The following is a 25,199-nucleotide window of genomic DNA, read 5'->3' as shown; positions in this document are numbered from 1 at the left end:
AGCCCCTTCTCCCTCCCCCAGCCTCGGCAAATGGCTGAACCCTAACCAGGATCCCATCCGAGAGACCGACTTCACATTCCCAACCCTGCTGAGGGCAGTATTACTGCTCTGCTCTGTTTGGAAACTGCCATGCAGCTGCCTGCCCTTCTGGGATATTAGCTAGTTCCAGATCTGGGCGAATCATTGTTTTTTCCCACTAAATGCTGGGCCCATGTATTCAACCTGGGGGTGGGGTGGGGAGAGAGGTGTCACTGAAACTGGGAGAGGAGGAAATCACATTTCTTTCTAAGACAGAGTGTCTTTTAATCAGAAATTGAGATGTTTCAGTTTCAAGACCAGAGGCATTAATCACCACTGAAATGATGGAATGTTTCTAATTAGAAACAAATTATTCTGGAGGGATTATAATAGATGGTGTTATTAAAGAAAACCATTGGCTCTCTGTGTTAAGAGTATGGCGTTCCCTTTTACAGAAAAGATCAAAAGTGGCCGTTGACTTCCTGGTGCCAGTGGAGGTCCCCTGGAAGGGGACTGGCCTCACTTGCAAGGCCTAAGTCAAGCCCCAGATGTGCCCCTCATACCTGAGCCCCAGCACTTCCCAGAGGCCTTAGGAGATCAAATGAAGCCATAAGCATGCACGCACCTGTAGCTGCAGAGCCCTAGGAAGAAGCCAGGGAGAGCCTCCCATTCAAACATGGCTGTGTCGGTGCATTCCCAGGACTGCTGTTAGATGCCTTCCTGTGTTGTGGGCAGATATGGGGGCTCAAGTTCCATGGTCTCAGAAATGAACAGACTTTGTGTCACTAGGGGGGCTTGTTCCAGAAAGCTTTCAGCCCCAGCACCACTTCTGAAGCCTGCACTTGCTTTGGTGGGGATTGACCCCTCCCCCCAACTCTGCAAGGCTGGGTAGCCAACCCGGCTGGGGCACCCACTTGCTGTGGGCCTGCAACCAAGTCACTGTGACTCAACCAGCATTTCCTGAGCTCCTGTTCTGTGCCAACCTGTGCTGAGCACTGACGGTACAAGAGTGGACAATGACCCAGCCTAGATACAGGCAGGTGGAGCCAGCTGCAGACACCAGGCCACGCTAAGTCCCACTGGGCAGGTACAAATGCAGCCCCTGCCAGGGGCAGCCCCGAACAAGGGTGCTGGTGGAGAGTGATGCTACTTCTATTGGGATCAGTGACAGTGGCCCTGACATTCACCAGTGCTTTAGAATCTATAAAGCACTTTCACTCACATTCTCCCATTTGACCCTATCCCCATTTTACAGGTGAAGAAACTGAGGCTCAGAGTGGCGATGTGACTTTTTTCTTGAGGTCACACAACTAGTAAATGGAAGGGCTAGGAGTCTGGTCCCTGCCTTTTGGCTCTTAATCCACCTTTCCTTCAGGTACATAATAATGTCAGAGGCTTAGGTTTCTAATTTGAAATGGGAAGTAGATGAACTGTTATATGCCTCAGGTCTAACCATCATAGGCATAAGCTTGTTGTAAAGTCAAGTATTTATCTACTCTCTCTCCAGCCCACCAATCAAAACCTTCTCTCCCAAGGGCTTTGTATTAATCATTTACACTGTAGTATAAATCTGTTGTCTCTATAGGAGATCATGCATGTTGTCTCCTCTTATTTGTGAAATAAAAAGTTGAGTCCTTAATAAAAGAAACTTGAGCATCCAAGAGCAAACATAAGAGGCACTGGGGACATCAGGGCCCTTTTCTGGGATTGTGAAACCATACAACACAGGCAGTCAGCACTCTGCATGCAGATAGGGATCAGCAAATCCTCCATTCCATACTACTCTTGGGAGTGTAAGCAACAGTGAAAGGAGGGTCATCAAACTTCAGTACTTTTCTGGGTAGGGCAGGAGGGAGAGGGGGCAGATACCCCCTTGGTCTGGAGCATTTTGTGTGGGTGAACAGAGCCTGCCACTGGGTCATGGAGTTAAAGTCCAGGGCCCACTCCTGCTCAGATGAGAGAAATGAACTTGTTGTAGAGCGGTGGGGTCCCCAGAAGTTGCCAGGAGAGGTGCCTGCATGGGAGTGAACTGAATGCAGTTGACGTGGGTATTTTTCAATAGTAAATTCTACAGTGTATGTGGTCTGGGGTTGCATCCTCAGATGCAGAGGAACTGGGGATACAGGGGACCGACTGTACATTACACTTAGAATAACTCCCGAGTTGTTCAAGGGTCAGCTGCAGTCTAAAGGCCAATGCCTTTGCCCCCTCCATTTCCCTGCTGCCCCTCCATTCACCTAGTGTCCTTCCTCAAATCAGCTGCCTTTGTGTGGAATGAGAGATCAGAAAGTGGGGATGCCTCCCCCACATGCTAGTCTAGGTTTTAACCACTGCCTAGACATGACCATTGAATCAGAGAAGCTGTCATCCCTAAGGAACACTTTGGTTTCAACACACGCTGTCAGCGACCTCAGAGCAGGGCACATGGTCAGGACAACACAGGTGCACGTCCCTGCTCTGCAGTGACCTCATCTAACCTTGAACCAGCATCATTCTCTGTCAGATGAGTTTAGGGGTACCTGCCTCCTAGGGCATCCATATAAAGCACTTAGTGCAGTGCTTGGCGTAGGTGCTCATTTTTATCATCATCTTCTTCACCATCATCATCCAGTACAGTCACAGGTCTCTTATCTCTGATCAGAATCGCATTTCTTATACAGGCCTGTAAAATATTTATGTCATAGGAGATGAGTTCTTTGAATGTGGTTTGGACCCCATGAAACAGCGCGTGCCCTGACCTGGGGCTCCACGTGATGACAGCATGGCTCAGGGCAGGAGACGGTTGTGCAGCATTTGCTGGGCACATAGGCCATCCTTCTGCAGCAGGGGGGAAGGGTCTTTCAAACAGTCTCTGATAAGCTGGGAGAGCTAAGTTACGAAACTGGTGGCAGCTCCTGCCCGAGGGGAGGCAGTGAGACAGCTCCTGTAGCCCCCTCTGTGCTCCTGGCGCCCATCTGAAACAAGAAGCAAGAGCTCTTGGGATAGCCAGCCCTTGCAGGTCACGGGGGGTCACCTGGGCCTTCTGGTTCCCTGACTATAACGTTCCAACCAGAACCTGTAGGACAGCAGGCTGCGAATTCAGAGAGTTTGAGGGGAATCCAAAGCTAAGGCTGAGGATAGGATTCAAGGATTTGAGGATTTCAAAAACAGTTTGAAAGAAAGTATGAGTTGAAGGGGGAAGGTGTGTGTGTGTGTGTGTCTAAGAAAGCATTTCCAATTTCAAGGCTGGAGCAAAGACGGTGGGGATTTTCATCACTGTTTAAGCCTACTATTTCAGGTTTCAACAGCTTCCGAGATTTGCATTGCTCATGCCAAGTTTTGGGGGGAAATCTGTCAAAAATGCTTTTGGGGAGCTTTTGACATTTTACCAGCCCAGTACCTTTCAGACACGAGCAGAAAATGAAGTTCCCGTAGGGGGTTCCCTGCCCCCCTGACTGTCATGCGGGGTTGTCCCATGCTGCCCCTCAGAGGCAGGCTGGCCCCTCGGAGGATGGCTCTGTGAGAGCGTAGGGTGGGCACACTGTGCAGTGAGGGTTCATCTTTGCATTATTTCACCCTAACCCTATTCCTGCTCACCCCAGAGCCTGTGCAGGGAGCCCCTGCCTGTCCTCCACTCTGTAGGAGCCAGCGCTCATGTGTGTATTAAACATTCCTGTCACGTTTTCCTCTTCCCAAGATTTTTACAACTTCCTTTAGCTAATTCTCAAAACATCCCTTTGGAATCTGGTGTCATTTATAGTCGTGATTTTACAGCTGGGAGAAGTGAAGAGGAGGGGGTCCACGCCGTGGTGGAGCGTGTCATCAGGACTAGGCCTCCACATGGTGACAGAGGCCTAGTTCCTCCCTGCTGGAGAGCCGTGTGGCCCCAGAGGAGTGCAGGACTCCGGGCAGCAGCCGGGATGGGAGGCCTGGGGGCTACATCACGGGGAAGACCGTGGACCCTCTGAGCCTCACGCTCCGCCTCTCTGCAGGTGGTGCTGTGCCGTGCAGACACTATTCCTGCGGTCAGTGCACATGTATTCTGCACCTACTGTGTTCTGAGCGCCCGGCCCTGCCACAGCAGCTGTTAGTGTGAAGATTAATGAGGACTCATGAGAATGGGTGTGAGCCCAGTGCCCGGCACCGGGAGGCAGGCAAAAGGTGGACCTGCTGCTGTTACTACTACCATCACCACCATCATCATCATCATCGCCACCCGTGGGATGGGTGGCAGGTCCCCAGACCCTTGTGTGTGATATGCAGCTTCAGGCACTTGCTGGAGAGGGGGCTGCACTTACTCCAGGTCACCTGGCAAGGAGCTTTCCTGGCGGATTTATTACTGCTCCATTTTGTCTTCGTTTCCTGAGTCTCGGGGAACCACATTAAATGTTAATGTCATGAGTGGCTTGAAAAAACTACCCAACAGTGACAGTGTGCTTCAAAGAAGACCAGATCTGTTTTTTAATACATCTATTTGCTTAGATTTTAAAAGCCTGAAAAATGGCTTCACAGCGATGCTTGGGGCTAATTCGATGCTATCAGGAGACACTGCCGTCTCCTCACTGTTGAATTAAAGTGGAGGCTGAGGGGAGGCCGACAGAGGTGAGATTCATTGTCTGTGCCTGTGCTACCCTTAATGCAGCGAGCTCAGGTTACAGGAGGATGCAGTGTCTTCAGGGCCAAATCAATCTCTAATTGTGCTCCTGGCAAACGTGGATGTCCACACCTGCCTGGTGACCGGCATGGCAGCCCAGGGAGGGCTAAGCAGGCCAGGTGACTCAGGGCGCCTTCCCGGGCTCCAGGGACCCCCGGCCAGCTCTCTCTGCTCTTGGCCCTACGCTGACTGTTGTTAATAATAGTAGCAGCGTTTGTCCATCCCAGACTTCCTGCTAGGCACCTGCTCTAAGCTGTCTCTAATCCTGGAAATCATCCTGCAAGAAAGGTTTTATTATCCTCAAGCTACAAATAAAGAAGCTGGGGCTCGTATAGGTTAAGTAACTTGCCCGAGGTCACACAGCTAGTAAAGGGGGATGCAGCATACTGACAGGCCTGTCCTGTCACCACTGCACTGTCCCTGCTGAAACTCTGGCCAAGGAGTGGGTAGTTATGCATGGATTTTAGGCCAGGGGCAGGCTAGGCACCAACTCGGCTCAAATGAAAATGCAGCAGGCCTGGAAGGTGGCAGCTGCACCAAAGGGTCATTGGTGGAATTTTCCACTTTTATTTTTAATTACATAGGTAATTCTATCTTGCTTGGGAAGACACAGAAGAGAAAAACTAGTCCTACAAAACCAGATGACAGCACAGTAAATTTTTTTAATGGTTTGTCTTCCAAACTTTTATATAGGTACACACACACACAGGTATTGGAAAAAATGGGGTGGTTTCTGTACATGCTACTCTGTAACCTGTCTCCTTACCTGACGTTCTGAAGCAGCCTCTGTGGGGCTGGCTCAGACACCGTTCTTAGGTGGCTAAGCAAATACCCGATATTCTCAAAGGTTCTTCCAAGTGAGCACAAGCCATTCACAGCCCAGAGCTGTGTGAATGGCAGCCCCCAGGACTGCAGCTAAAATTCTGCAAAACCTAATCCCAGGGGCAGAGTTTGCAGGGTCTCACATGGCCCCGACAGCAGCTGAGGGTCAGCCCCAGCCTCTCACCTGGCCCAGCCCTGCCTCTCAGAGGTGTTGGAAAGCCATGAGGACAGACGCTTGAGTCTCTGCAGAAGAACTTTGGAGACACCCTCCGTGATCTCATGAGGCAGTTTTTTTTTACAGACTGAAAAATTAAAAACCAGTGACTCAAGCTAGGAAAGATAATGAAGAAATGGTGGAGCTGGGCAGTGACCTGGTTTTTTGATTTGTGGCCTCCCATAGAAGCCCCATCCAGTTCAACCTCTAATTCATACAGGAAGATGGAATTCGGTCCTTGGGATGGGGCAGCTGGGGTCCTGTCCCTCCTCTGCCACTCACTAATCTGTGACCTTGGGCAAGACACTGACCCCCATCAAGCTCAGTGGCCAAGATCAGCCCCTTGGGATGGTTGTGGAATGTTCCACACTGTCATGGAATCCTACAGGTGAGCTCACAGACAGAACAAGCATGCCGCCCACATAGGCTGGAGGTGTCATGAATGCTCTCCCCCCACCCAACCCCAGAGCATGTTAAACAAGACTAAGAACTTTCAGAGGGGAGACTAGTCTTTGAGGTCACCCCAAACTCTTGAGTTTTACAAGGGTCATTGGTCCTTTCCTGCCAGAGACCTTGTCAATTTTGCATTTGGTTTTAGTAGATCCATAGGATTGAGCCCTTGCTCTGATTTCACATAAATAATAACAACACCTGCAAAAGACATTGAAACCCTACCTGGTGTTCCTGGGCAGGAAGTGACCCAGCCAGGCTAATTGCCCCGCCGGCAGAGTCTGCAGACCTCATGGTCAGGGGGCCCATGGGAGCGAGACCATAGTCCCAGATCCTTCTCTGTTAGCCTGTGCAGAGTTTCCTGGGGACCCAGAAACCCCACCACCACCTGCCCCACCCTGGGTGCACCCTTCCTCCAGGACGGACTATGAGGACACCCTGCTCTTCTTCCTGGTGTGTCTCCTACAGCAGGTGGCGCCAGTGAGCCAAGTCAAGATGGGAAGACAAGGGCTGGTGGTGTCTGTAGAGCAGGACACATGGCCCCTTCTTCCCCAAGTGCCCAGTAGTCACAGAAATAAGACCTCACGTACATGCTTTCCCAGGGAGCAGGGCTTTTTAAAAATGTTACGACCAATTTAGATATAAAAGTCTTTAATGGTGTAGGTGGACTAGTCAAATGTCTACTTAGAATATGTAACTTATTCATGTAGTTGTATTTCATATTTAAAGTTTATATATTATGTTTTAATTTAAAAATATTGCTATTTTCTGTCTTTAGCATATTATGAAGTTGAACCTGATACAATTCCTATTTCTTTGGGGTCGAAAACGGTTGAATATAAGCAGTTTTGTAAAGTGCATCCTAATATTTGCAGCATCTGTCTTCGTCATCACTCACTCCACTATCTGAATCACCTGTTCAGTTTACCAGAGTGTACAGGGCACTGCCATCCAGGTTCGCTGACATGCCGCCTTTTTTGAATGTGCTGTTCTCATTGGATATTCCCTTGCAAGCTATGGCATGATGTTGCTCTGGGTTGGCATGACTTTGCATAGGCAAGACTTTGATTTACATTCATAGGATTTTGCACTGCATTAGGACCCTTGCCCATTTCCTTCACTTACCCTGCTGGTGTGGACCCCCAGTCTCTGGGTATAGCCACTTACCAGATTACTTTTCTTTCTTTTTTTTTTTTGAATTTTATTTTATTCATTTATTTTTTATACAGCAGGTTCTTATTAGTTATCTATCTTATACATATTAGTGTATATATGTCAATCCCAATCTCCCAATTCATCCCACCATCACCATCCCTGCCAGCGCCCCACTTTTCCCCCTTGGTGTCCATACGTTTGTTCTCTACATCTGAGTCTCTATTTCTGCCTTGCAAACCAGTTCATCTGTACCATTTTTCTAGATTCCACATATATGCGTTAATATACAATATTTGTTTTTCTCTTTCTGACTTGCTTCACTCTGTATGACAGTCTCGAGGTCCATCCATGTCTCTACAAATGACCCAATTTCGTTACTTTTTATGGCTGAGTAATATTCCATTGTATATATGTACCACATCTTCTTTATCCATTCATCTGTCGGTGGGCATTTAGGTTGCTTCCATGACCTGGCTATTGTAAATACTGCTGTAATGAACAGTGGGGTGCATGTGTCATTTTGAATTACGGTTTTCTCTGGGTTTATGCCCAGTAGTGGGATTGCTGGGTCATATGGTAATTCTATTTTTAGTTTTTAAGGAACCTCCATACTGTTCTCCATAGTGGCTGTATCAATTTGCACTCCCATCAACAGTGCAAGAGGGTTCCCTTTTCTCCACACCCTCTCCAGCATTTGTTGTTTGTAGATTTTCTGAAGATGCCCATTCTAACTGGTGTGAGGTGATACCTCATTGTAGTTTTGATTTGCATTTCTCTAATAATTAGTGATGTTGAGCAGCTTTTCATGTGCCTCTTGGCCATATGTATGTCTTCTTTGGAGAAATGTCTATTTAGGTCTTCTACCCATTTTTTGATTGGGTTATTTGTTTTTTGTAACCTTGAGCTGCATATATATTTTGGAGATTAATCCTTTGTCCGTTGATTCATTTGCAAATATTTTCTCCCATTCTGAGGGTTGTCTTTTCATCTTGTCTATAGTTTCCTTTGCTGTGCAAAAGCTTTTAAGTTTCTTTAGGTCCCATTTGTTTATTTTTGGTTTTATTTCCATTATTCTAGGAGGTGGGTCAAAAAAGATCTTGCTGGGATTTATGACAAAGAGTGTTCTTCCTATGTTTTCCTATAAGAGTTTTATAGTGTCTGGTCTTACATTTAGGTCTTTAATCCATTTTGAGTTTATTTTTGTGGATGCTGTTAGGGAGTGTTCTAATTTCATCCTTTTACATGTAGCTATCCAGTTTTCCCAGCACCACTTATTGAAGAGACTGTCTTTTCTCCATTGCATATCCTTGCCTCCTTTGTCATAGATTAGTTGACCATAGGTGTGTGGGTTTGTTTCTGGGCTTTCTATCCCGTTCCACTGATCTATATTTCTGTTTTTGTGCCAGTACCATATTGTCTTGATTACTGTAGGTTTGTAGTATAGTCTGAAGTCAGGGAGTCTGATTCCTCCAGCTCCGTTTTTTTCCCTCAAGATTGCTTTGGCTATTTGGGGTCTTCTGTGTCTCCATACAAATTTTAAGATTTTTTGTTCTAGTTCTGTAAAAAATGCCATTGGTAATTTGATAGGGATTGCATTGAATCTGTAGATTGCTTTGGGTCGTATAGTCATTTTCACAATATTGATTCTTCCAATCCAAGAACATGGTATATCTCTCCATCCATTTGTGTCATCTTTGATTTCTTTCATCAGTGTCTTATAATTTTCTGAGTACAGATCTTTTACTTCCTTAGGTAGGTTTATTCCTAGGTATTTTATTCTCTTCATTGCAATGGTAGATGGGATTGTTTCCTTAATTTCTCTTTCTGATCTTTCATTGTTAGTGTATAGGAATGCAAGAGATTGCTGTGCATTAATTTTGTATCCTGCAACTTTACCAAATTCATTGATGAGCTCTAGTAGTTTTCTGGTGGCATCTTTAGGATTATCTATGTATATTACTATGTCATCTGCAAACAGTGACATTTTTACTTCTTCTTTTCCAATTTGGATTCTTTTTATTTCTTTTTCATCTCTGATTGCCATGGGTAGGACTTCCAAAACTATGTTGAATAATAGTGGCAACAGTGGACATCCTTGTCTTTTTCCTGATCTTAGAGGAAATGCTTTCAGTTTTTCACCATTGAGAATGATGTTTGCTGTGGGTTTGTCATGTATGACCTTTATTATGTTGAGGTAGGTTCCCTCTATGCCCACTTTCTGGAGAGTTTTTATCATAAATAGGTGTTGAATTTTGTCAAAAGCTTTTTCTGCACCTATTGCGATGATCATATGGTTTTTATCCTTCAATTTGTTACTATGGCATATCACATTGATTGATTTGAGTATATTGAAGAATCCTTGTGTCCCTGGGATAAATCCCACTTGATCACGGTGTATGATCCTTTTAATGTGCTGTTGGATTCTGTTTGCTAGTATTTTGTTGAGGACTTTTGCATCTATATTCATCAGTGATATTGGTCTGTAATATTCTTTTTTTGTAGTATCCTTGTCTGGTTTTGGTATCAGGGTGATGGTGGCCTCATAGAATGTTTGGGAATGTTCCTTCCTCTGCAGTTTTTTGGAAGAGTTTGAGAAGGATGGGTGTTAGCTCTTCTCTAAATGTTTGATAGAATTCATCTGTGAAGCCATCTGGTCCAGGGCTTTTGTTTGTTGGAAGATTTTTAATCACAGTCTCAATTTCGTTACTTGTGATTGGTCTGTTCATATTTTCTATTTCTTCCTGGTTCAGTCTTGGAAGGTTATACCTTTCTAAGAATTTGTCCATTTCTTCCTGGTTGTCCATTTTATTGGCATACAGTTGCTTGTAGTAGTCTCTCATGATGCTTGGTATTTCTGCGGTGTCTGTTATAACTTCTCCTTTTTCATTTCTAATTTTATTGATTTGAGTCCTCTCCCTCTTTTTCTTGATGAGTCTGGCTAAAGGTTTATCCATTTTGTTTATCTTCTCAAAGAACCAGCTTTTAGTTTTATTGATCTTTGCTATTGTTTTCTTTGTTTCTATTTCATTTATTTCTGCTCTGATGTTTATGATTTCTTTTCTTCTACCAACGTTGGATTTTGTTTGTTCTTCTTTCTCTAGTTCCTTTAGGTGTAAAGTTAGATTGCTTTTTTGAGATTTTTCTTGTCTCTTTAGGTAAGATTTTATTGCTGTAAACTTCCCTCCTAGAACTGCTTTTGCTGCATCCCATAGGTTTTGAATCATTGTCTTTTCGTTGTCATTTGTCTCTAGGTATTTTTTATTTCCTCTTTGATTTCTTCAGTGATCTCTTGGTTACTTAGTAACGTATTGTTTAGCCTCCATGTGTCTGTGTTTTTTACATTTTTTTCCGTGTAACTGATTTCTAATCTCATAGCATTGTGGTCAGAAAAGATGCTTGATATAATATCAATTTTCTTAAATTTACCGAGGCTTGATTTGTGACCAAAGATGTGATCTATCCTGGAGAATATTCTGTGTGCACTTGAGAAGAAAGTGTAATCTGCTGTTTTTGGATGGAATGTCCTACAAATATCAATTAAATCTGTCTGGTCTGTTGTTTCATTTAAAGCTTTTGTTTCCTTATTAATTTTCTGTGTGGATTATTTGTCCATTGGTGTAAGTGAGGTGTTAAAGTCCCCTACTATTATTGTGTTACTGTCGATTTCCTCTTTTATAGCTCTTAGCAGTTGCCTTATGTATTGAGGTGCTCCTATGTTGGGTGCATATATATTTATAATTGTTATATCCTTTTCTTGGATTGATCCCTTGGTCATTATGTAGTGTCCTTCTTTGTCTCTTGTAATAGTCTTTATTTTAAAGTCTATTTTGTCTGATATGAGTATTGCTACTCCAGCTTTCTTTTGATCTCCATTTGCATGGAATATCTTTTTCCATCCCCTCACTTTCAGTCTGTATGTGTTCCTAGGTCTGAAGTGGGTCTCTTGTAGACAGCATATATATGGGTCTTGTTTTTGTATCCATTCAGCAAGCCTGTGTCTTTTGGTTGGAGCATTTAATCCATTCACGTTTAAGGTAATTATTGGTATGTATGTTCCTATGACCATTTTCTTAATTGTTTTGGGTTTGTTTTTGTAGGTCCTTTTCTTCTCTTGTGTTTCCCACTTACAGAATTTTCTTTAGCATTTGTTGTAAAGCTGGTTTGGTGGTGGTGAATTCTCTTAACTTTTACTTGTCTGTAAAGCTTTTGATTTCTTCATCGAATCTGAATGAGATCCTTGCCAGGTAGAGTAATCTTACTTGTAGGTTCTTCCCTTTCATCACTTTAAATATATTGTGCCACTCCCTTCTGGCTTGTAGAGTTTCTGCTGAGAAATCAGCTGTTAACCTTATGGGAGTTTCCTTGTATGTTATCTGTCATTTTTCCCTTGTTGGTTTTAATAATTTTTCTTTGTCTTTAATTTTTGTCAATTTGATTACTATGTGTCTTGGCATGTTTCTCCTTGGGTTTATCCTGCCTGGGACTCTCTGTGCTTCCTGGACTTGGGTGGCTTTTTTCTTTCCCATGTTAGGGAAGTTTTCAACTATAATCTCTTCAAATATTTTCTCGGATCGTTTCTCTCTCTCTTCTCCTTCTGTGACCCCTATAATGCAAATGTTGGTGCATTTAATGTTGTCCCAGAGGTCTCTTAGGCTGTCTTCATTTCTTTTCATTATTTTTTCTTTATTCTGTTCCATGGCAGTGATTTCCACCATTCTGTCATCCCAGTCACTTATCCATTCATCTGCCTCAGTTATTCTGCTATTGATTCCTTCCAGTGTATTTTTCATTTCAGTTATTGTGTTGTTCATCTCTGTTTGTTTGTTCTTTATTTCTTCTAGGTCTTTGTTAAACATTTCTTGCATCTTCTCGATCTTTGCCTCCATTCTTTTTCCGAGGTCCTGGATCATCTTCACTATCATTATTCTGAATTGTTTTTCTGGAAGGTTGCCTATCTCCACTTCATTTAGTTGTTTTTCTGGGGTTTTATCTTGTTCCTTCATCTGGTACATAATACTCTGCCTTTTCATTTTCTGTGAATGTGGTTTTCATTCTACAGGCTGCAGGATTGTAGTTCTTCTTGCTTCTGCTGTCTGCCCTCTGGTGGATGAGGCTATCTAAGAGGCTTGTGCAAGCTTCCTGATAGGGGGGACTGGTGGTGGGTAGAGCTGGTTGTTGCTCTGGTGGGCAGAGCTCAATAAAACTTTAATCCACTTGTCTGCTGATAGGTGGGGCTGAGTTCCCTCCCTGTTGGTTGTTTGGCCTGAGGTGACCCAGCACTGGAGCCTACAGGCTCTTTGGTGGGGCTAATGGTGGACTCCAGGGAGTACTTCCCAGAACTTCTGGTGCCAGTGTCCTTGTCCCCGCAGTGAACCACAGCTGCCCCGCCACCTCTGCTGGAGACCTTCCAACACTAGCAGGTACGTCTGTTTCAGTCTCCTATGGGGTCACTGCTCCTTCCCCCTGGGTCATGGTATGCACACTACTTTGTGTGTGCCCTCCAAGAGTGAGGTCTCTTTTTCCCCCAGTCCTGTCAAAGTCCTGCAATCAAATCCCACTAGCCTTCAAAGTCTGATTCTCTGGGAATTCCTCCTCCCGTTGCCAGACCCCCAGGTTGGGAAGCCTGACGGGCTCAGAACCTTCACTCCAGTGGATGGACTTCTGTGGTATAATTGTTCTCCAGTTTGTGAGTCACCCACCCAGCGGTTATGGGATTTGATTTTATTGTGATTGCACCCCTCCTACCATCTCACTGTGGCTTCTCCTTTGTCTTTGGATGTGGGGTATCTTTTTTGATGAGTTCCAGTGTCTTCCTGTCGATGATTGTTCCGCAATTAGTTGTGATTCCAGTGCTCTCACAAGAGGGAGTGAGTGCACATCCTTCTACTCTGCCATCTTGAACCAATTCCTACCAGATTACTTTTCAAGAGATCTTTAAAAGTTTCTTACACCATCCTTCCTCATTTATGATTATGGTGTCCTACTTCCAGGAGAAGAGAGTTTAATTTCTTTGCGTCCCTTTTTCTTTTAACCCCCAAGTGGTCTTGCTACAAATAATTGAGGGTATCCCTTACCCCGCCCCTGAACTATGAGAGGTTTTGTTGTTACTTAATTATAAGGCAACTTATTCTTTTCCAAGAATAATTTTGAGTGAAAGGCTTCATCTCTTGTATTTGAGCACACCTATCACCTGTATATAAACTCAGCAGTTGGGGCTGCAGGTGGATGTCTGTTCTTGCTTAATTACACATTTGTATACAAATACTTGACTACTTCATCATAAGAAAAGAGAGCTCCTCACACTCTACACAGGACATAGGGAAGAAGTTCAGGGTAAGTCAGAGTTTCTCAGCTCTGGCTGCTTGTTGCAGTCACCTGGAGAGCTTTGAAAAATACTGATGCCCAATGCATCCTCCAGGGATACTGATTGATTGGTCTGGGACATCAAGACCTTTCAACGCTCTCCAGGTAATCCCATGCAGCAGATCCCAACGTGAAGCCACTCCCTCCGAGACGCCCTCCAGGTGGAAGTCACGTTGCTATGACACTTGTCCCATGTTCCAGGTCTCCAGTTGGTGGGAACCTCCTCATGTGACATCATTCTTCCACTGCAGCACCCCTCAAATTTCCAAATGCTCCAGTACCAACTCCTGAGGTCTGCGGTGGAACCCAGAAATGTGCATTTATCATGCACGAAGGATTCTCAAGGCTGTGAGCAGCCCTTGATGGATTTATCCAGAAGATGGATATGGAGCCAGGCACACAACCTTGCCTGTCAGGGAGAGCCCATTCTGGTTTGAACACGCCAGGACTCTCAAGGGGAGTGGTGGGGGTTGGCAGCGGAGGCGATGGGGCACTTGTGGTTTTCCTACCTCTTTTGTGATTTGAAAAGACTGGGCCCCATCAGAGCACCATGCCCTCTGAGCTCTTTATCCTTCTAAAGTGAAAAAAATGTGATCCTGCTTGTTAGACTAGAAAGCAGAGGAATTCACCTGAGGCGCAAAAGCCCCTTTGGGAGCGCAGATGATGGCCACTTCTCATGGATGAAGCGATCCACGCTGAGCCTGTGCAGGGTAACCCCTCACAGACCCCCAGGGAAGGCCCTTCCTCCAGCACAGGCCATGGTCAGACCCAAGGGGAGGAGAGAGGGAGGCACGTGATCCAGATGGCACCTTGCATCCTCACCACATGTGGCATTCAGAGGAAAGGCCCTGCTCCCCTCTCGCTACCCTGAGGTGCCAGTGTTAACTCCAGCTGGGCTACTACACCTGTGGTCTTTGCTTTATTAAAGTTTTGCAGAGTGCTCTCAGAACCCCGTAAATCATGGGTTGTGAGCATGCTGGGGGACCCCAGATGGAGAGAGTGTGCATGTGGACCAGGCTCTCTGGCTGGGAGGAGGCCAACTTAATGGAGAGATGGTTCCAAGGGCTCCCCGGAAAACAAGCAAGGGCCGAGGGGCTAGCAAGCAGGATGGGGGAGTGGTGCTGGATACCTGGCAGGTTCCCTGTCAAACACTTTAAAGGAGCCCGAAGAGGAATGGGAAGAAGAGCAGGAGACAGAACACATGGTAAAGTCTTAGAAGGCCACTGACTGGGAATGCAGGATGGTCTGCTGAACTAAATACATTGGTTTGGTTTTAGCACACCCACATCTGCAAATGCTGGAAATGCCAAGAACTAGGGGTTGGGTGTCTAAATTAAAACTGTTAGCCCCAATATTAGTCCATGAGTCCGTTATGCAAGAAAGGTTGCACTTCTTCATTTTCTCTAACTTTACTTAATTCTGACCCCCAACCCTCCAGGCTTGTGGAAATTCAGCCCCATCATTATTGGGCTCCTCTCCACACCCAGGGCTGGACAAAGGCCTGGGAGCCTCACGTGGCACAAAGTGCCAGGGAGATCCCTGTGGCCATCAGGTCCAGTCCCTCCTGGGTGCCAGCAAGCCACCCTGCTCACTGGAGAATTTCAAAACCCAGATGGTTCTCTGCTTGGAACAGGCATGAGAGGGTGGGAGGTGAAATGCAACCAGCATAAACTAATATTTCAACAATTGTGTCTTAGCTCAGGCTGCTGTAACAAAATACCACAGGCTGGGTGGCTTAAACAACAAGACGTTTATTTCTCACAGTTCTGGAGGCTGAGAAGTTTGAGGTCAAGGTGCTGGCATATTTGGTTCTTGATGAGGGACAACTTCCTGGCTTGCAGATGGCTGACTTGTCATGTGTCCTCATGTGGTGGAGGGAGAGAACTCTGATCTCTCTTCTTCTTATAAGGACACTAATCTCATCATGGGGGCCCCACCCTCATGACCTCATTTAAACCCAATTACCTCCCAAAGGACCTGCCTTCAAATGCCATCCCACTGGGGGTTAGGGCTTCAACATGTAAATGTTGGGGAGACACAAACATGCAGTCCCTAACATCTTGAAACAGTTTTCCATCAGGCAGCTGGTATGCAGCCAAGCCCTCTTGTCCTGCAATTATTTCAAGCACGTAGGAACGACATGCAGGGGCCTGGCCCAAGGGTGCTATGATGTGAGGCCATTATCAAAGCCCCTCAGCCCGGGTTAGGCCCCTAGCTCAGCTATCCTCAGCTCAACTCTCCCTGTCTCTGGCAGTGCTCGTCGACCTGTGGGAAGGGCCTGCAGTCCCGTGTGGTGCAGTGCATGCACAAGGTCACCGGGCGCCATGGCAATGAGTGCCCAACCCTCTCCAAGCCGGCAGCCTACAAACAGTGCCACCAAGAAGTCTGCAATGACAAGATCAACGTGAACACCATCACTTCCCCTCGCCTCGGTGAGTGCCTCTGTTGGCCCCCAGCTCCTGGGGCTGCTGCATCCCCTGGCCAGCAAGTCCCCACTGGCAGTGGGAGTTCTATAAGCCAGAAAGCCCCCTCCTTGGGGCTTATTTGAGTTCTGGAGAGGCTAACGTGTCAGTTTTGTAGAGGATCTGAGGTTTCAGAGATGGAATTTCATCCTTGTCATGAAAAAGATGTTTGTTTACTGTGGTCTCAAACACTTGAGCCCCTCTGCCAACAAATGAGGAACACGGGAGAATGTTCCTCAAGTGTTTTGGGATTCCTGTGCATGAAGGAGGCAAAGGGAGGTGCATCCTTCAGGAAATGAAGGATTTGGGGGTGTCATTCATGAAATCTTGGTGATGTGTGCATGGAATGTTCCTCAAGCTAATGCTTGAGAAGAAAACAGAGGTGTTGACAGGTTGGAGTCTTTAATTCGGCAGGGAGCTTTTGTGTGAGCAGCTTGGACCCGAGTGTTCCAAACCTTTACCAGGCCACATCCCCGGCCAGTGGTGGCACAAAAAGAAGAATATCTAGCACTGATCTGATGATTCTATTGAACAGAGTTTCTGCTTTTCCAATTAGAAATTCCTAGGGAACTTTTTCCCCACCCAATGCCCCTTTCCCTAATGCTAGAATGCCACCAACATGAAGGGGATTTCCAAGCAGCTTCACTGGGAGGGTCTTTGAGCTTGCAGAGGTGTACACCAGGCTTTTGCATGCCCTCAGGCTGGACCATCTCTCTGCACTACCAAGTGCCTGAAGGAGATTCAGGCAACCTGCTTGTGCTGTGAACTTGTGCTTTTGTGGGCCCTTTGATATCCACTGCCCTGTGCCATTCTGTTTTATCAATGCCAACAGATAACGTCCTCTGCCATAAAATAACAGTACACACCACTTAGCTCAGAAGCAGGGGGGCAGTGCCTTCGCCCTGAGGAGGCAGCCAGACCACTGAACTCTGCCAAGTGGTCAGGTTGGACCCAGAGTGTGTCCCTTGTAAAAGAAAGCCACATCCACAGTGGCCCTGGCAGGGGCATGATTTCCCCGGTCTGTGCAAGGCTCCAGTGTACACATGGGTAAGGGCAGCCCCGACTATGTCAGAGTGCAGGCCATCTGTGTGTGCATGATGACGTCCCCAGGCCACCCATAACCTCTGGGCTTTCTCTCTCCACTGTCCGCTTAGCTGCTCTGACCTACAAATGCACACGGGACCAGTGGACAGTGTATTGCAGGGTCATCCGAGAAAAGAACCTCTGCCAGGACATGCGGTGGTACCAGCGCTGCTGCCAGACATGCAGGGACTTCTATGCGAACAAGATGCGCCAGCCACTGCCGCCACCAAGTTCATGACAGGCGGCCAGTGGTCCCGCGATGCTCCGACATGAGGTCTGAGTCCTGACGACATGGCTAGTTGAAAGCCCACCCACCCGAGAGCACACCAGTCCTGCGGCTGGGACCCCCAAAGCACACCGCGGCTCACCCAGGAGGCTGTCCCAAGAATCCAATTGCTTAGAACCTGAGAGTGGACTTGACTTGACGTTTGCTTAGTGCTTTTATACTTAATATATTGTTAACAGCCACTGGATGGCTTTCTACGGTAAGGAAAAAATAGGCATGAGTCACAAAATAATTGTAATTTCTAAGGTTCCACGTACCTCAAAGGGAACACCTCTGACAGAAATCGTCAAGAGAGACGTCACAGGCGCCCCTGTCTTGGATGTATCGGGGTAGGGGGAGGATATCCAAAAACTGAGACGTTTTACTTTAAAGCAGGCTTTATTCTGAAAGCCCGTGACACCCTGGATGGAAGGAGGCTTCTCTGGAGAGGCCGGGCTGCTGGAGCCCCCTTGACACCACAAGGACCAGCACTTGGCCCCTCCACCCTGTCAGGGAACGTGCTCTCTAGATCGCGGCTTTTCCTTGGAGGTCTTGTCCCTGAGAGTCTGAGTCTGTGTGAACTAAAAAAGACGCTAGGGCTGTGTAGTTCTGCATACCACCTACGTGGGGGAGAATATTCCAGAAGGGCTTGGGTTTGGGGACGTATCTAGTTTTCAGATCTCTGTTGTCCCCCACACAGGGAAACAGAAGAGCCTCTCTTCAAGGTGCTGTGAGAGGAGGCACGTGCTAATTTTGGCCTTGGGATTGCTTCCTGGCATAGAGGTGAGCTCAGGGCAGCTTTGGGAGGGGTGGAGGGGCTCCCCCTCTGCTTCTGGGGACCTCTGCTCTAGCCAGTACTTCATAAAGCTTTGCACCTTAGAGATGGCTTCCCATTGACCTTGGTCATCTATCTGAAGTTGATTCTTCTTAGAACCTCTGAAGACTCAGGCTCAGGCCTGGCGCTTCACCCTGGCACGGGGCAGGTTTCCTCCAGGACTGCTCAGCCTAGTGCCAGGATGGGTGGAGGAGTGGCCCCTGGCCAGGATGGCCACATACCCACCCAGCCTTCCCGTGGCCCAGACCTTGCAATGTTCGTCATTGTCATGCTGTCGTTGTTGACCCGTCTTAGTGGGGCAAGAATGACACTCAGAAAATCCGGAAGAAGGTATTTGCCTCCTACAGACACCTCACCCCTCAAAACAGAACTGTGCCCTCTCTGGAGCCCAGGGAGATGAAAAGAGTGTCCTCTGTGAAAGTACAGAAGATGGTACGACCCTGCCTGCCCGGGAGCTGGGAGGAGGGGACCCGACATGCTGGGAGGTCTGGTCTGCTGACCAACTTGGTGGGCCCTTGATGGGTGCTTATATTCAAGGACTTTATCATGAGAAACCCACCCTCTCCTCCCTTATTTCAGAGGGGATCTTACTTAGGCTAATCTCCATGGGATCATCTCCCAGTGCTTCTTGATTTACTGGTGCTGTGTTTATGTATCTGTGTTTGAGTTTTTGATGTCACAACTTTAGAGTCAGCTTAAATCAGAAAGAAAAAGAAACACTCTGCCACCCCAAGCCCGTCTTATGGGCTGTGTTTTGGTTTGTGATTTTTTACTGCCCCAGAGGCAGAAAAGTGGTAGGGATGGCAGGGAATCTATTCAGTTCCACTTGAATCTGTGAGAAGTGTTGAGAAAACTCCTTAGGTGTTCTGTGGAAAGACCCCAGAGGGTACCAGGCTGGGGCAGCTCACCTGCAAGGTAACCTCCAGTGGCTGCCCAGGGCCTGTGCAGAACGCTGTCCTCCCTGCTCCGGCTTGGCCGCGAGCAGACTCCCTAAGCCCCTCAAAGTCTTGGGGAGCTAGGGCTCAGTTTTCCCCCAGCCCCAAATGGGCTGTACTTTACCACAGATGAACAGAAAGCTCTCAGCCTCGGGGGCTGAGGAGCAGAGTCGGGGCAGCAAGCTAAGGAAGCCGGGGCAGCCTTGCTTACTGTCTGCATGGGAACCACGGGCCCACCTGAGCTGGGCAAGCATGTGCACATGCCCAGAGGCGAGCCCTTTGCCTGGTGCCTCTGAATCTCCCCCCTGGCCACCTTGACGGTATCAACTGGACGCCCCTGGCAAGGGCCCCACACCCTCAGAATGCAAATGACTGATTCAGTTATTGTTAAACATCCCTTTGGTTCCCCAAAGTTTAGGTCTTTCTGAGCTCTTTTAGCTCATGCTGGCACTGTCACTCTGAAATTCACCAGCCTGCCTTCTGTTCACGGCACAAGCAATGATCAATTTCAGTGAAGCCATCATAGCACTCTTGCTCCACTTTGTACAGAAGACAATGAAACCCTGTCATTACAACAGTGATGTTTCTTTATGGTTAACAATACCCTGTACTGTCACTCAAGTACTGTACCTTTTTGGTTGCACAAATGTGTTACTAACTACAGAGTCTCACAATCTTATGGTGCTATTTTCATTGGTGCAAATGAAACCCTCTCAGTTGACCATGGCTTGATATTATCAGAACACAGGGAAAGATCCTCAATGGCAGTAATATCATTGCTTTGTTCTCTTTTCTTCATTTCAGAGTCAAATGTATATATTTTCCATTAGCTAACTTACATTACGTACTGTACCCATGGTATTTTTGTTTTACTTTTTGGTGCTGGTTTGAAAGAAAAGAAAAAAAAAGAACAGAAGACAAACATTGGACACCACTGTAAATGAAAAATTAAGCATTTCATTGGAAGTGAGTTGAATATGTTTAATAAAATGTTCTTCCATAACAATTTTAAGCTGTCTGTGAAGTAAAAGACAAAAACCAGTCCTCAAGGGCTGACAGAGGGAGGCTGTGTCCTTTTCTTCTGCAGTGGTCACACCACTTGCCTGGGACTTGGCTGCAAGGAACTGCAGCCTGCCGACCACAGCTGTGGACAGTGTCAAAGGTCGCTGGTAAATGCAGTTCTGGCGGGTGGCTGCATCTCCCCAAGTGAGTGCTAACAAATCATTCAGTCCTGGGCCTCATCCCTGTGTGGTTGCAAAACCCTGGGTGGGGACATGAAAGTGTGACAGCTGTACAGTGAGTCTGTGAGTCTGATACAGAGCAGCTAGCTCACTGGTGGAGCTGCCCAGGCTCCATGGGGGTGCAGTGACCCCTCTGCAGGGGACCCCTATCATGCCAGAATGGGTACCTGCTCTCTACAACCTTGCCTCTTCAAGCTTTAGCCCCCACCCCAATCCTGCTGGCAGCCCAACAGCTTCCCCACTCCTGCAGGTGTGAGCCAGACCTGGCCCTTCCTACCTCCCAGTCTGGGGACACAGCAAGGGCACCACACCATCATAACGGGGACCACTGCAGCCATTTGGACCCCATCTGGGCCTGACATGGAGCAGGGATGTCACAGCTTCTGCTCTTGGAGGGGGTTGTCTCCTCCCAGTGTCAAGGGGAAAGAGCCTCCCCACCCAAGAACTTGGAGGTTCATTAGACAGAGCGCCTCTTTTTAATGTTGGAGCAACACCCAGAAATTTCACAAAATACAGACCATTTGTTTAATCGACGACCTACTGCCCATGGCCCCCTGGTTACCAAGAAACCTGTAGTTTGTGTTAATTCCCAAGAACCATCAGCCACCTGCCTCTGGGACCCATTAGAACCCTTTCCTTGCTCTGGGAGTTCTGATCTCTCTTCTGGGTTAACTTCTAACAGCCCTGATGCTATGTGATTTCTTTATAAGCTGCTTGGATTCCAGTTTGTTAGACGAAATTGACAAGCAATCAATCAGCAAGTGTTGAGTGAGCTTCTGTTAGGAACCAAGCACTTCCTGGAGCCACTGAGAACACAAATGGACAAAAGACCTGCTCTGGAACCCACAGCCCCTCAGACAAGCCTGGAGTCCTAGACAACAGAGAATGAGTGAGAGCTGCAGGAACTCCAAAAAAGAAAGGTCAGGACTTCCCTTGTGGGTCTGTTGGTTGCCCTCTGGATACAGGCTAGAAGGCTCGGCATTGGAATCCTTTACAGTGACGCTCGCCCTCTGCAAAGGGTTTTGGCAAAAGCCCCTATGTTTCTACTTCTACACAAATCTGCTTGTATCTATGTCCTCCTTCTCTGTCTGACAACTGACCCCATCCTCATGGAAGGCCAGCCCTCACACCTTTAATTCATCCCCCATTGCTTCTCTACACTCTGTCTCTATCTCCAAACTTTCATTAACTCTCCAGACCTCTCCCCTGGCTTTTGCCCCCTGCACTGCACTGACACTGTTCTTGACAGGTCACCAGTGACCTTCTGGGTATCATTTGCACACATTTTAGGGTCCTATTCTCCACTTCTCAGCAGCCCTCTCCTTTGGGACATCCTCTTCTCCTGACTTCTCCTCCTTCTCCTTCCTAGCTTCCCTTCCTCTGGCAGCTCTCTAGATGACAGAGTGCTCCAGAGCTAAGCCCTACACCCCCTTCTCTCTATATACTTTCTCAAGTATATAGGCTTGGGAAAGTATACTCAAGCTCAAGGCTTGAGTCTGGCTCAAGGCTTGAGCCAGACTCAAGACTTTTAAAACCATGTGTATTCTGGTATCTCCAAAATTAACCTCTTCAGTCCTGGCCTCTCTCTCGACCTCCGTATTCATACATGACCTCTCCACATGCACAGTCAATCCCACGGGAAGCCCTGGGACTGGGACAGCCCTTCAGAGTCATTCCAGATCTGAGATTCAGTGGGGATGGCTCACCTCTCCTCCATGTGGGATCATCTGGGGTGGCTCCAAGGACAAGTAGAGGCTGGGATTATCAGAAGGCTCACACGTTTGCATATCTGGCAGCTGATACCAGCCTTTAGAACTTCAGCGAGGACTGTTGACCAGAACACCTACAAGTGGCATCGCCAAGGGGCTGCTTAGCAACCCTGAAGTATGATGGCAGAGTTTCAGTGGCAAACACCCTGAGAGAGAGAGCTGGGGACACTCATGAGAACCGTGTCACCTCATATGACAACTCAAAAGTTACACAGCATCACTTCCATCATCCTTAACAAAGGCCCACTCAAGTTCAAGGGGAGGGGACAAAGAGTCAGCCTCTTGCCAAGAGAATGGAAACGTTCTGGATGAGCAGGTGAGATGGGAAAAATTGTTGTGGTCATTTGGGGGAAGATTCACACACCCCCATATGCAAAATACACTCACCCCTCTCCCATCCTACCCCCAAAGTCTCATCCTATTTCAGCATTATGTTCAGGCTCAAAGTCCAGGATTGCATCATCTAAGTCAAGTGCAGGTGCATGCAGACGGGCTTCTCCCGTGGATCCTCAGATACAGCTTCTTGAGCAGTTTCTCTCAATTGGAAGATCAGTGAACTCAGAAGAGACATTATCTCCACCCAGTTCCCAACACCCAAGAGAAAATGGTGGGACAGCATGGGAGCACCACTGTCAACACTCCCTATTTAAAAAGGAGGGGAAGCACATTGCAGTCCCTTTCCGTAGCAGTTCTGAAGTCCAGCCTGGTGCACATGGCCAGTCCCATTAGGCTCAGCCCTGCTGCCTGGGAATGATTCTCCCTGGGCTGCCTCCAGACCCAAAGAGGCTTGCTGATTGTTGTAATCCACTCTTAATGGAAAGGGAAGCAAGATTCAATCAAGTGCCCTTTCCTTTGGAGAGGATATCCTGATGTGCCCCAGACCACTGGACTCCTAAAAACTTCACTGATGTAATGTTTCCTTGATTCATCCTGGGGTTTATCTCCCACCCTGTAGAGTGCAGATACTGTACTAAGGCCTCTTCTTCCTCTCCTGGTCTGATTAACTGAATGCCATGGACACAGCGGGTCAATGCAGATTCTGTGGAGGGTGTGTACAGTCCAGGCCCTTTGGGGCTACACTGTAACAGAGTGGGAGAGTTAACATAGCCCTGGGGAAGACTGAGCATAAGTGGGTACTGGTGTCTGTTACACATGAATGTGAACTGGGTCTCCTTTCTAAAGGGATGGAAAAGAAAGCACTCGCCAGCTCAACATTCATACATCTTGTATCTGAACATTGTTAATCTGGCACAGCAGTGCGTTTGGGGCTAATTATTGGTTATGATTCTGGTAGTCCACTGTCATGTGACAGGACCCAATCTAAATTCTGTAGGGGCCAGACTGATGACTTACAAGGGGATATAATGGGGGCTTTAAGTGTTTCACTAAAATATTCCATTCTCACTGGGTTACAACATTGCTGTTGATTTACTATCTTGCCTGGGGAGAGGGAGGCAGTTTCACAGTATAACGTGTCTTCCTATGACAGTTCTCTATCCCACAGGCCAAGGACCAGGTTTCATCCATTCCAAGTGTACATTCAGGGACAGGGGAAATAATCACTGGTTGACCGCAAGGGCCCACTGGGTCCACTGTGAACCAAACATGAATCGGGACTCCATTTATTACATGAACTCCACCCCCCTTCACTCTTAAAGGAGGACCAGGATAACACTCTGGGTCCTCAGCAACAATATCAACTTGGATCCTGTGTGCAGCAGGTAAATTGATTAATGATTAATCATTCTCAGCATTTTTATTATCTTTCTCCAGTGCATCCATAACACTCAGCAACAGCCATTGAATTTCTTTGCCTTATAATTTCTATTTCCCTGTTTCTTTCAAATGACTGAGATACTGCACTACCAGTGAAAGTTTTAACCATTACCCTTTTCGGATGCCAGGGGCATGGGGTCCTTGTAGCTGGTAGGTGATGCAGGTCTAAAATCCTATAGGATTTTAGATTCCTAGGATTTCTGATTCCTGGCACCAGCTGTCTTAGTTTGCGTTCTTGGGAACCCAAACTAAGATGTGTGGAGATGTCTGGGCAGAAGGTTCATTGGGAGGTGCCCTCAGGAACACTGACGGAGTGAGAGAAGCAGGGCTGGGCACAGGGAGATACGGACCTCTGCTACATTCGTAACAGGGGCTCAATTGATCCCATAGGGAACTTTGGAGCTGGAATGCTCCTTCAAAGTTGAGGCAAGGCCTTGGAGTATCATTGTCTGCGAGCTGCTCTGGGAAAGGGGTGTAATCTCAAGAGTCAGTTCCCTTATGTTGAGGGTGAGGCTGGGGATGGGTTCAGCTGTGAGTCAGCCAATGCTGCTGGCAGCTGGGGGCATGAGGGTCGTAAGGGGCATCAGCGTGGCACACCGCAGCATCCACTGCATGCCTCAGACCTAGGTTTTGCAACACGAAATTCCCAATCTTCTCCCTCTCACACACTCATTTTTACCTGGAGGCTTCCCCATCTCAGTAAAGGGCACCAGTATCCACTAATGTCTGACATCAAAACCTCTAAGTCATCCTTGTTTCCTCAGTTTTGCTCTCCACCCAGTCCAATGCAACCACAAATACCATTCGTTCTGCCTCCAAATTAAGTCTCTGATCTGTCCGCTTCTTCCTGTCTCTCTGGCCACCACTGTGTGCTAAGTCACAGACCTCGCCCCAGGACTCCACAAAAGCTTCCCAGCGACCTCCCTCCCTCCTGACTCTCTCCACACCCTAGTCAGAGTAAGATTTCAGAAACATAAATGGCCTTCCCCACTTAAAACCTTTCACTCGCCCCTGGAGTTTTCTCATCTCAAGCCCTGTGTGATCCGGCTCCTGCTGTCCTCTCCCACCCACCGTACACACACACACACAAACACACACACACCAGCCACACACTCCCCTTTCTGTCCAAATCCTCCACCCTTGTCCCCACCCTTGGGCCTCTGCAGGTGTCCTTCCCT

The 25,199-nt window shown here is 47.2% G+C and overlaps 1 protein-coding gene across 3 annotated transcripts in view; it reads left to right on the top strand.

The window, feature by feature from the left end:
* Positions 1 to 20,162, top strand: part of ADAMTS17 (ADAM metallopeptidase with thrombospondin type 1 motif 17) — a 364,035-nt gene extending 343,873 nt beyond the window's left edge. For 2 of the 3 annotated variants that reach the window (XM_061179999.1, XM_061179998.1), the window contains exons 22-23: positions 15,910 to 16,087; positions 17,272 to 20,162. In XM_061179999.1, coding sequence (XP_061035982.1) covers positions 15,910 to 16,087; positions 17,272 to 17,438 — 345 coding nt within the window. In that variant the 3' untranslated portion in view covers positions 17,439 to 20,162. The remainder of the gene's footprint in view (positions 1 to 15,909; positions 16,088 to 17,271) is intronic. The other variant, XR_009699355.1, reaches the window with a different exon arrangement.
* Positions 20,163 to 25,199: the final 5,037 nt, after the last annotated feature.

Source organism: Eubalaena glacialis, chromosome 2 (genome assembly GCF_028564815.1).
Source record: "Eubalaena glacialis isolate mEubGla1 chromosome 2, mEubGla1.1.hap2.+ XY, whole genome shotgun sequence".
Lineage (NCBI taxonomy): Eukaryota > Metazoa > Chordata > Mammalia > Artiodactyla > Balaenidae > Eubalaena > Eubalaena glacialis.
Note: the sequence above shows the minus strand (reverse complement) of the source record. Positions and strands in the feature narration are given on the sequence as shown.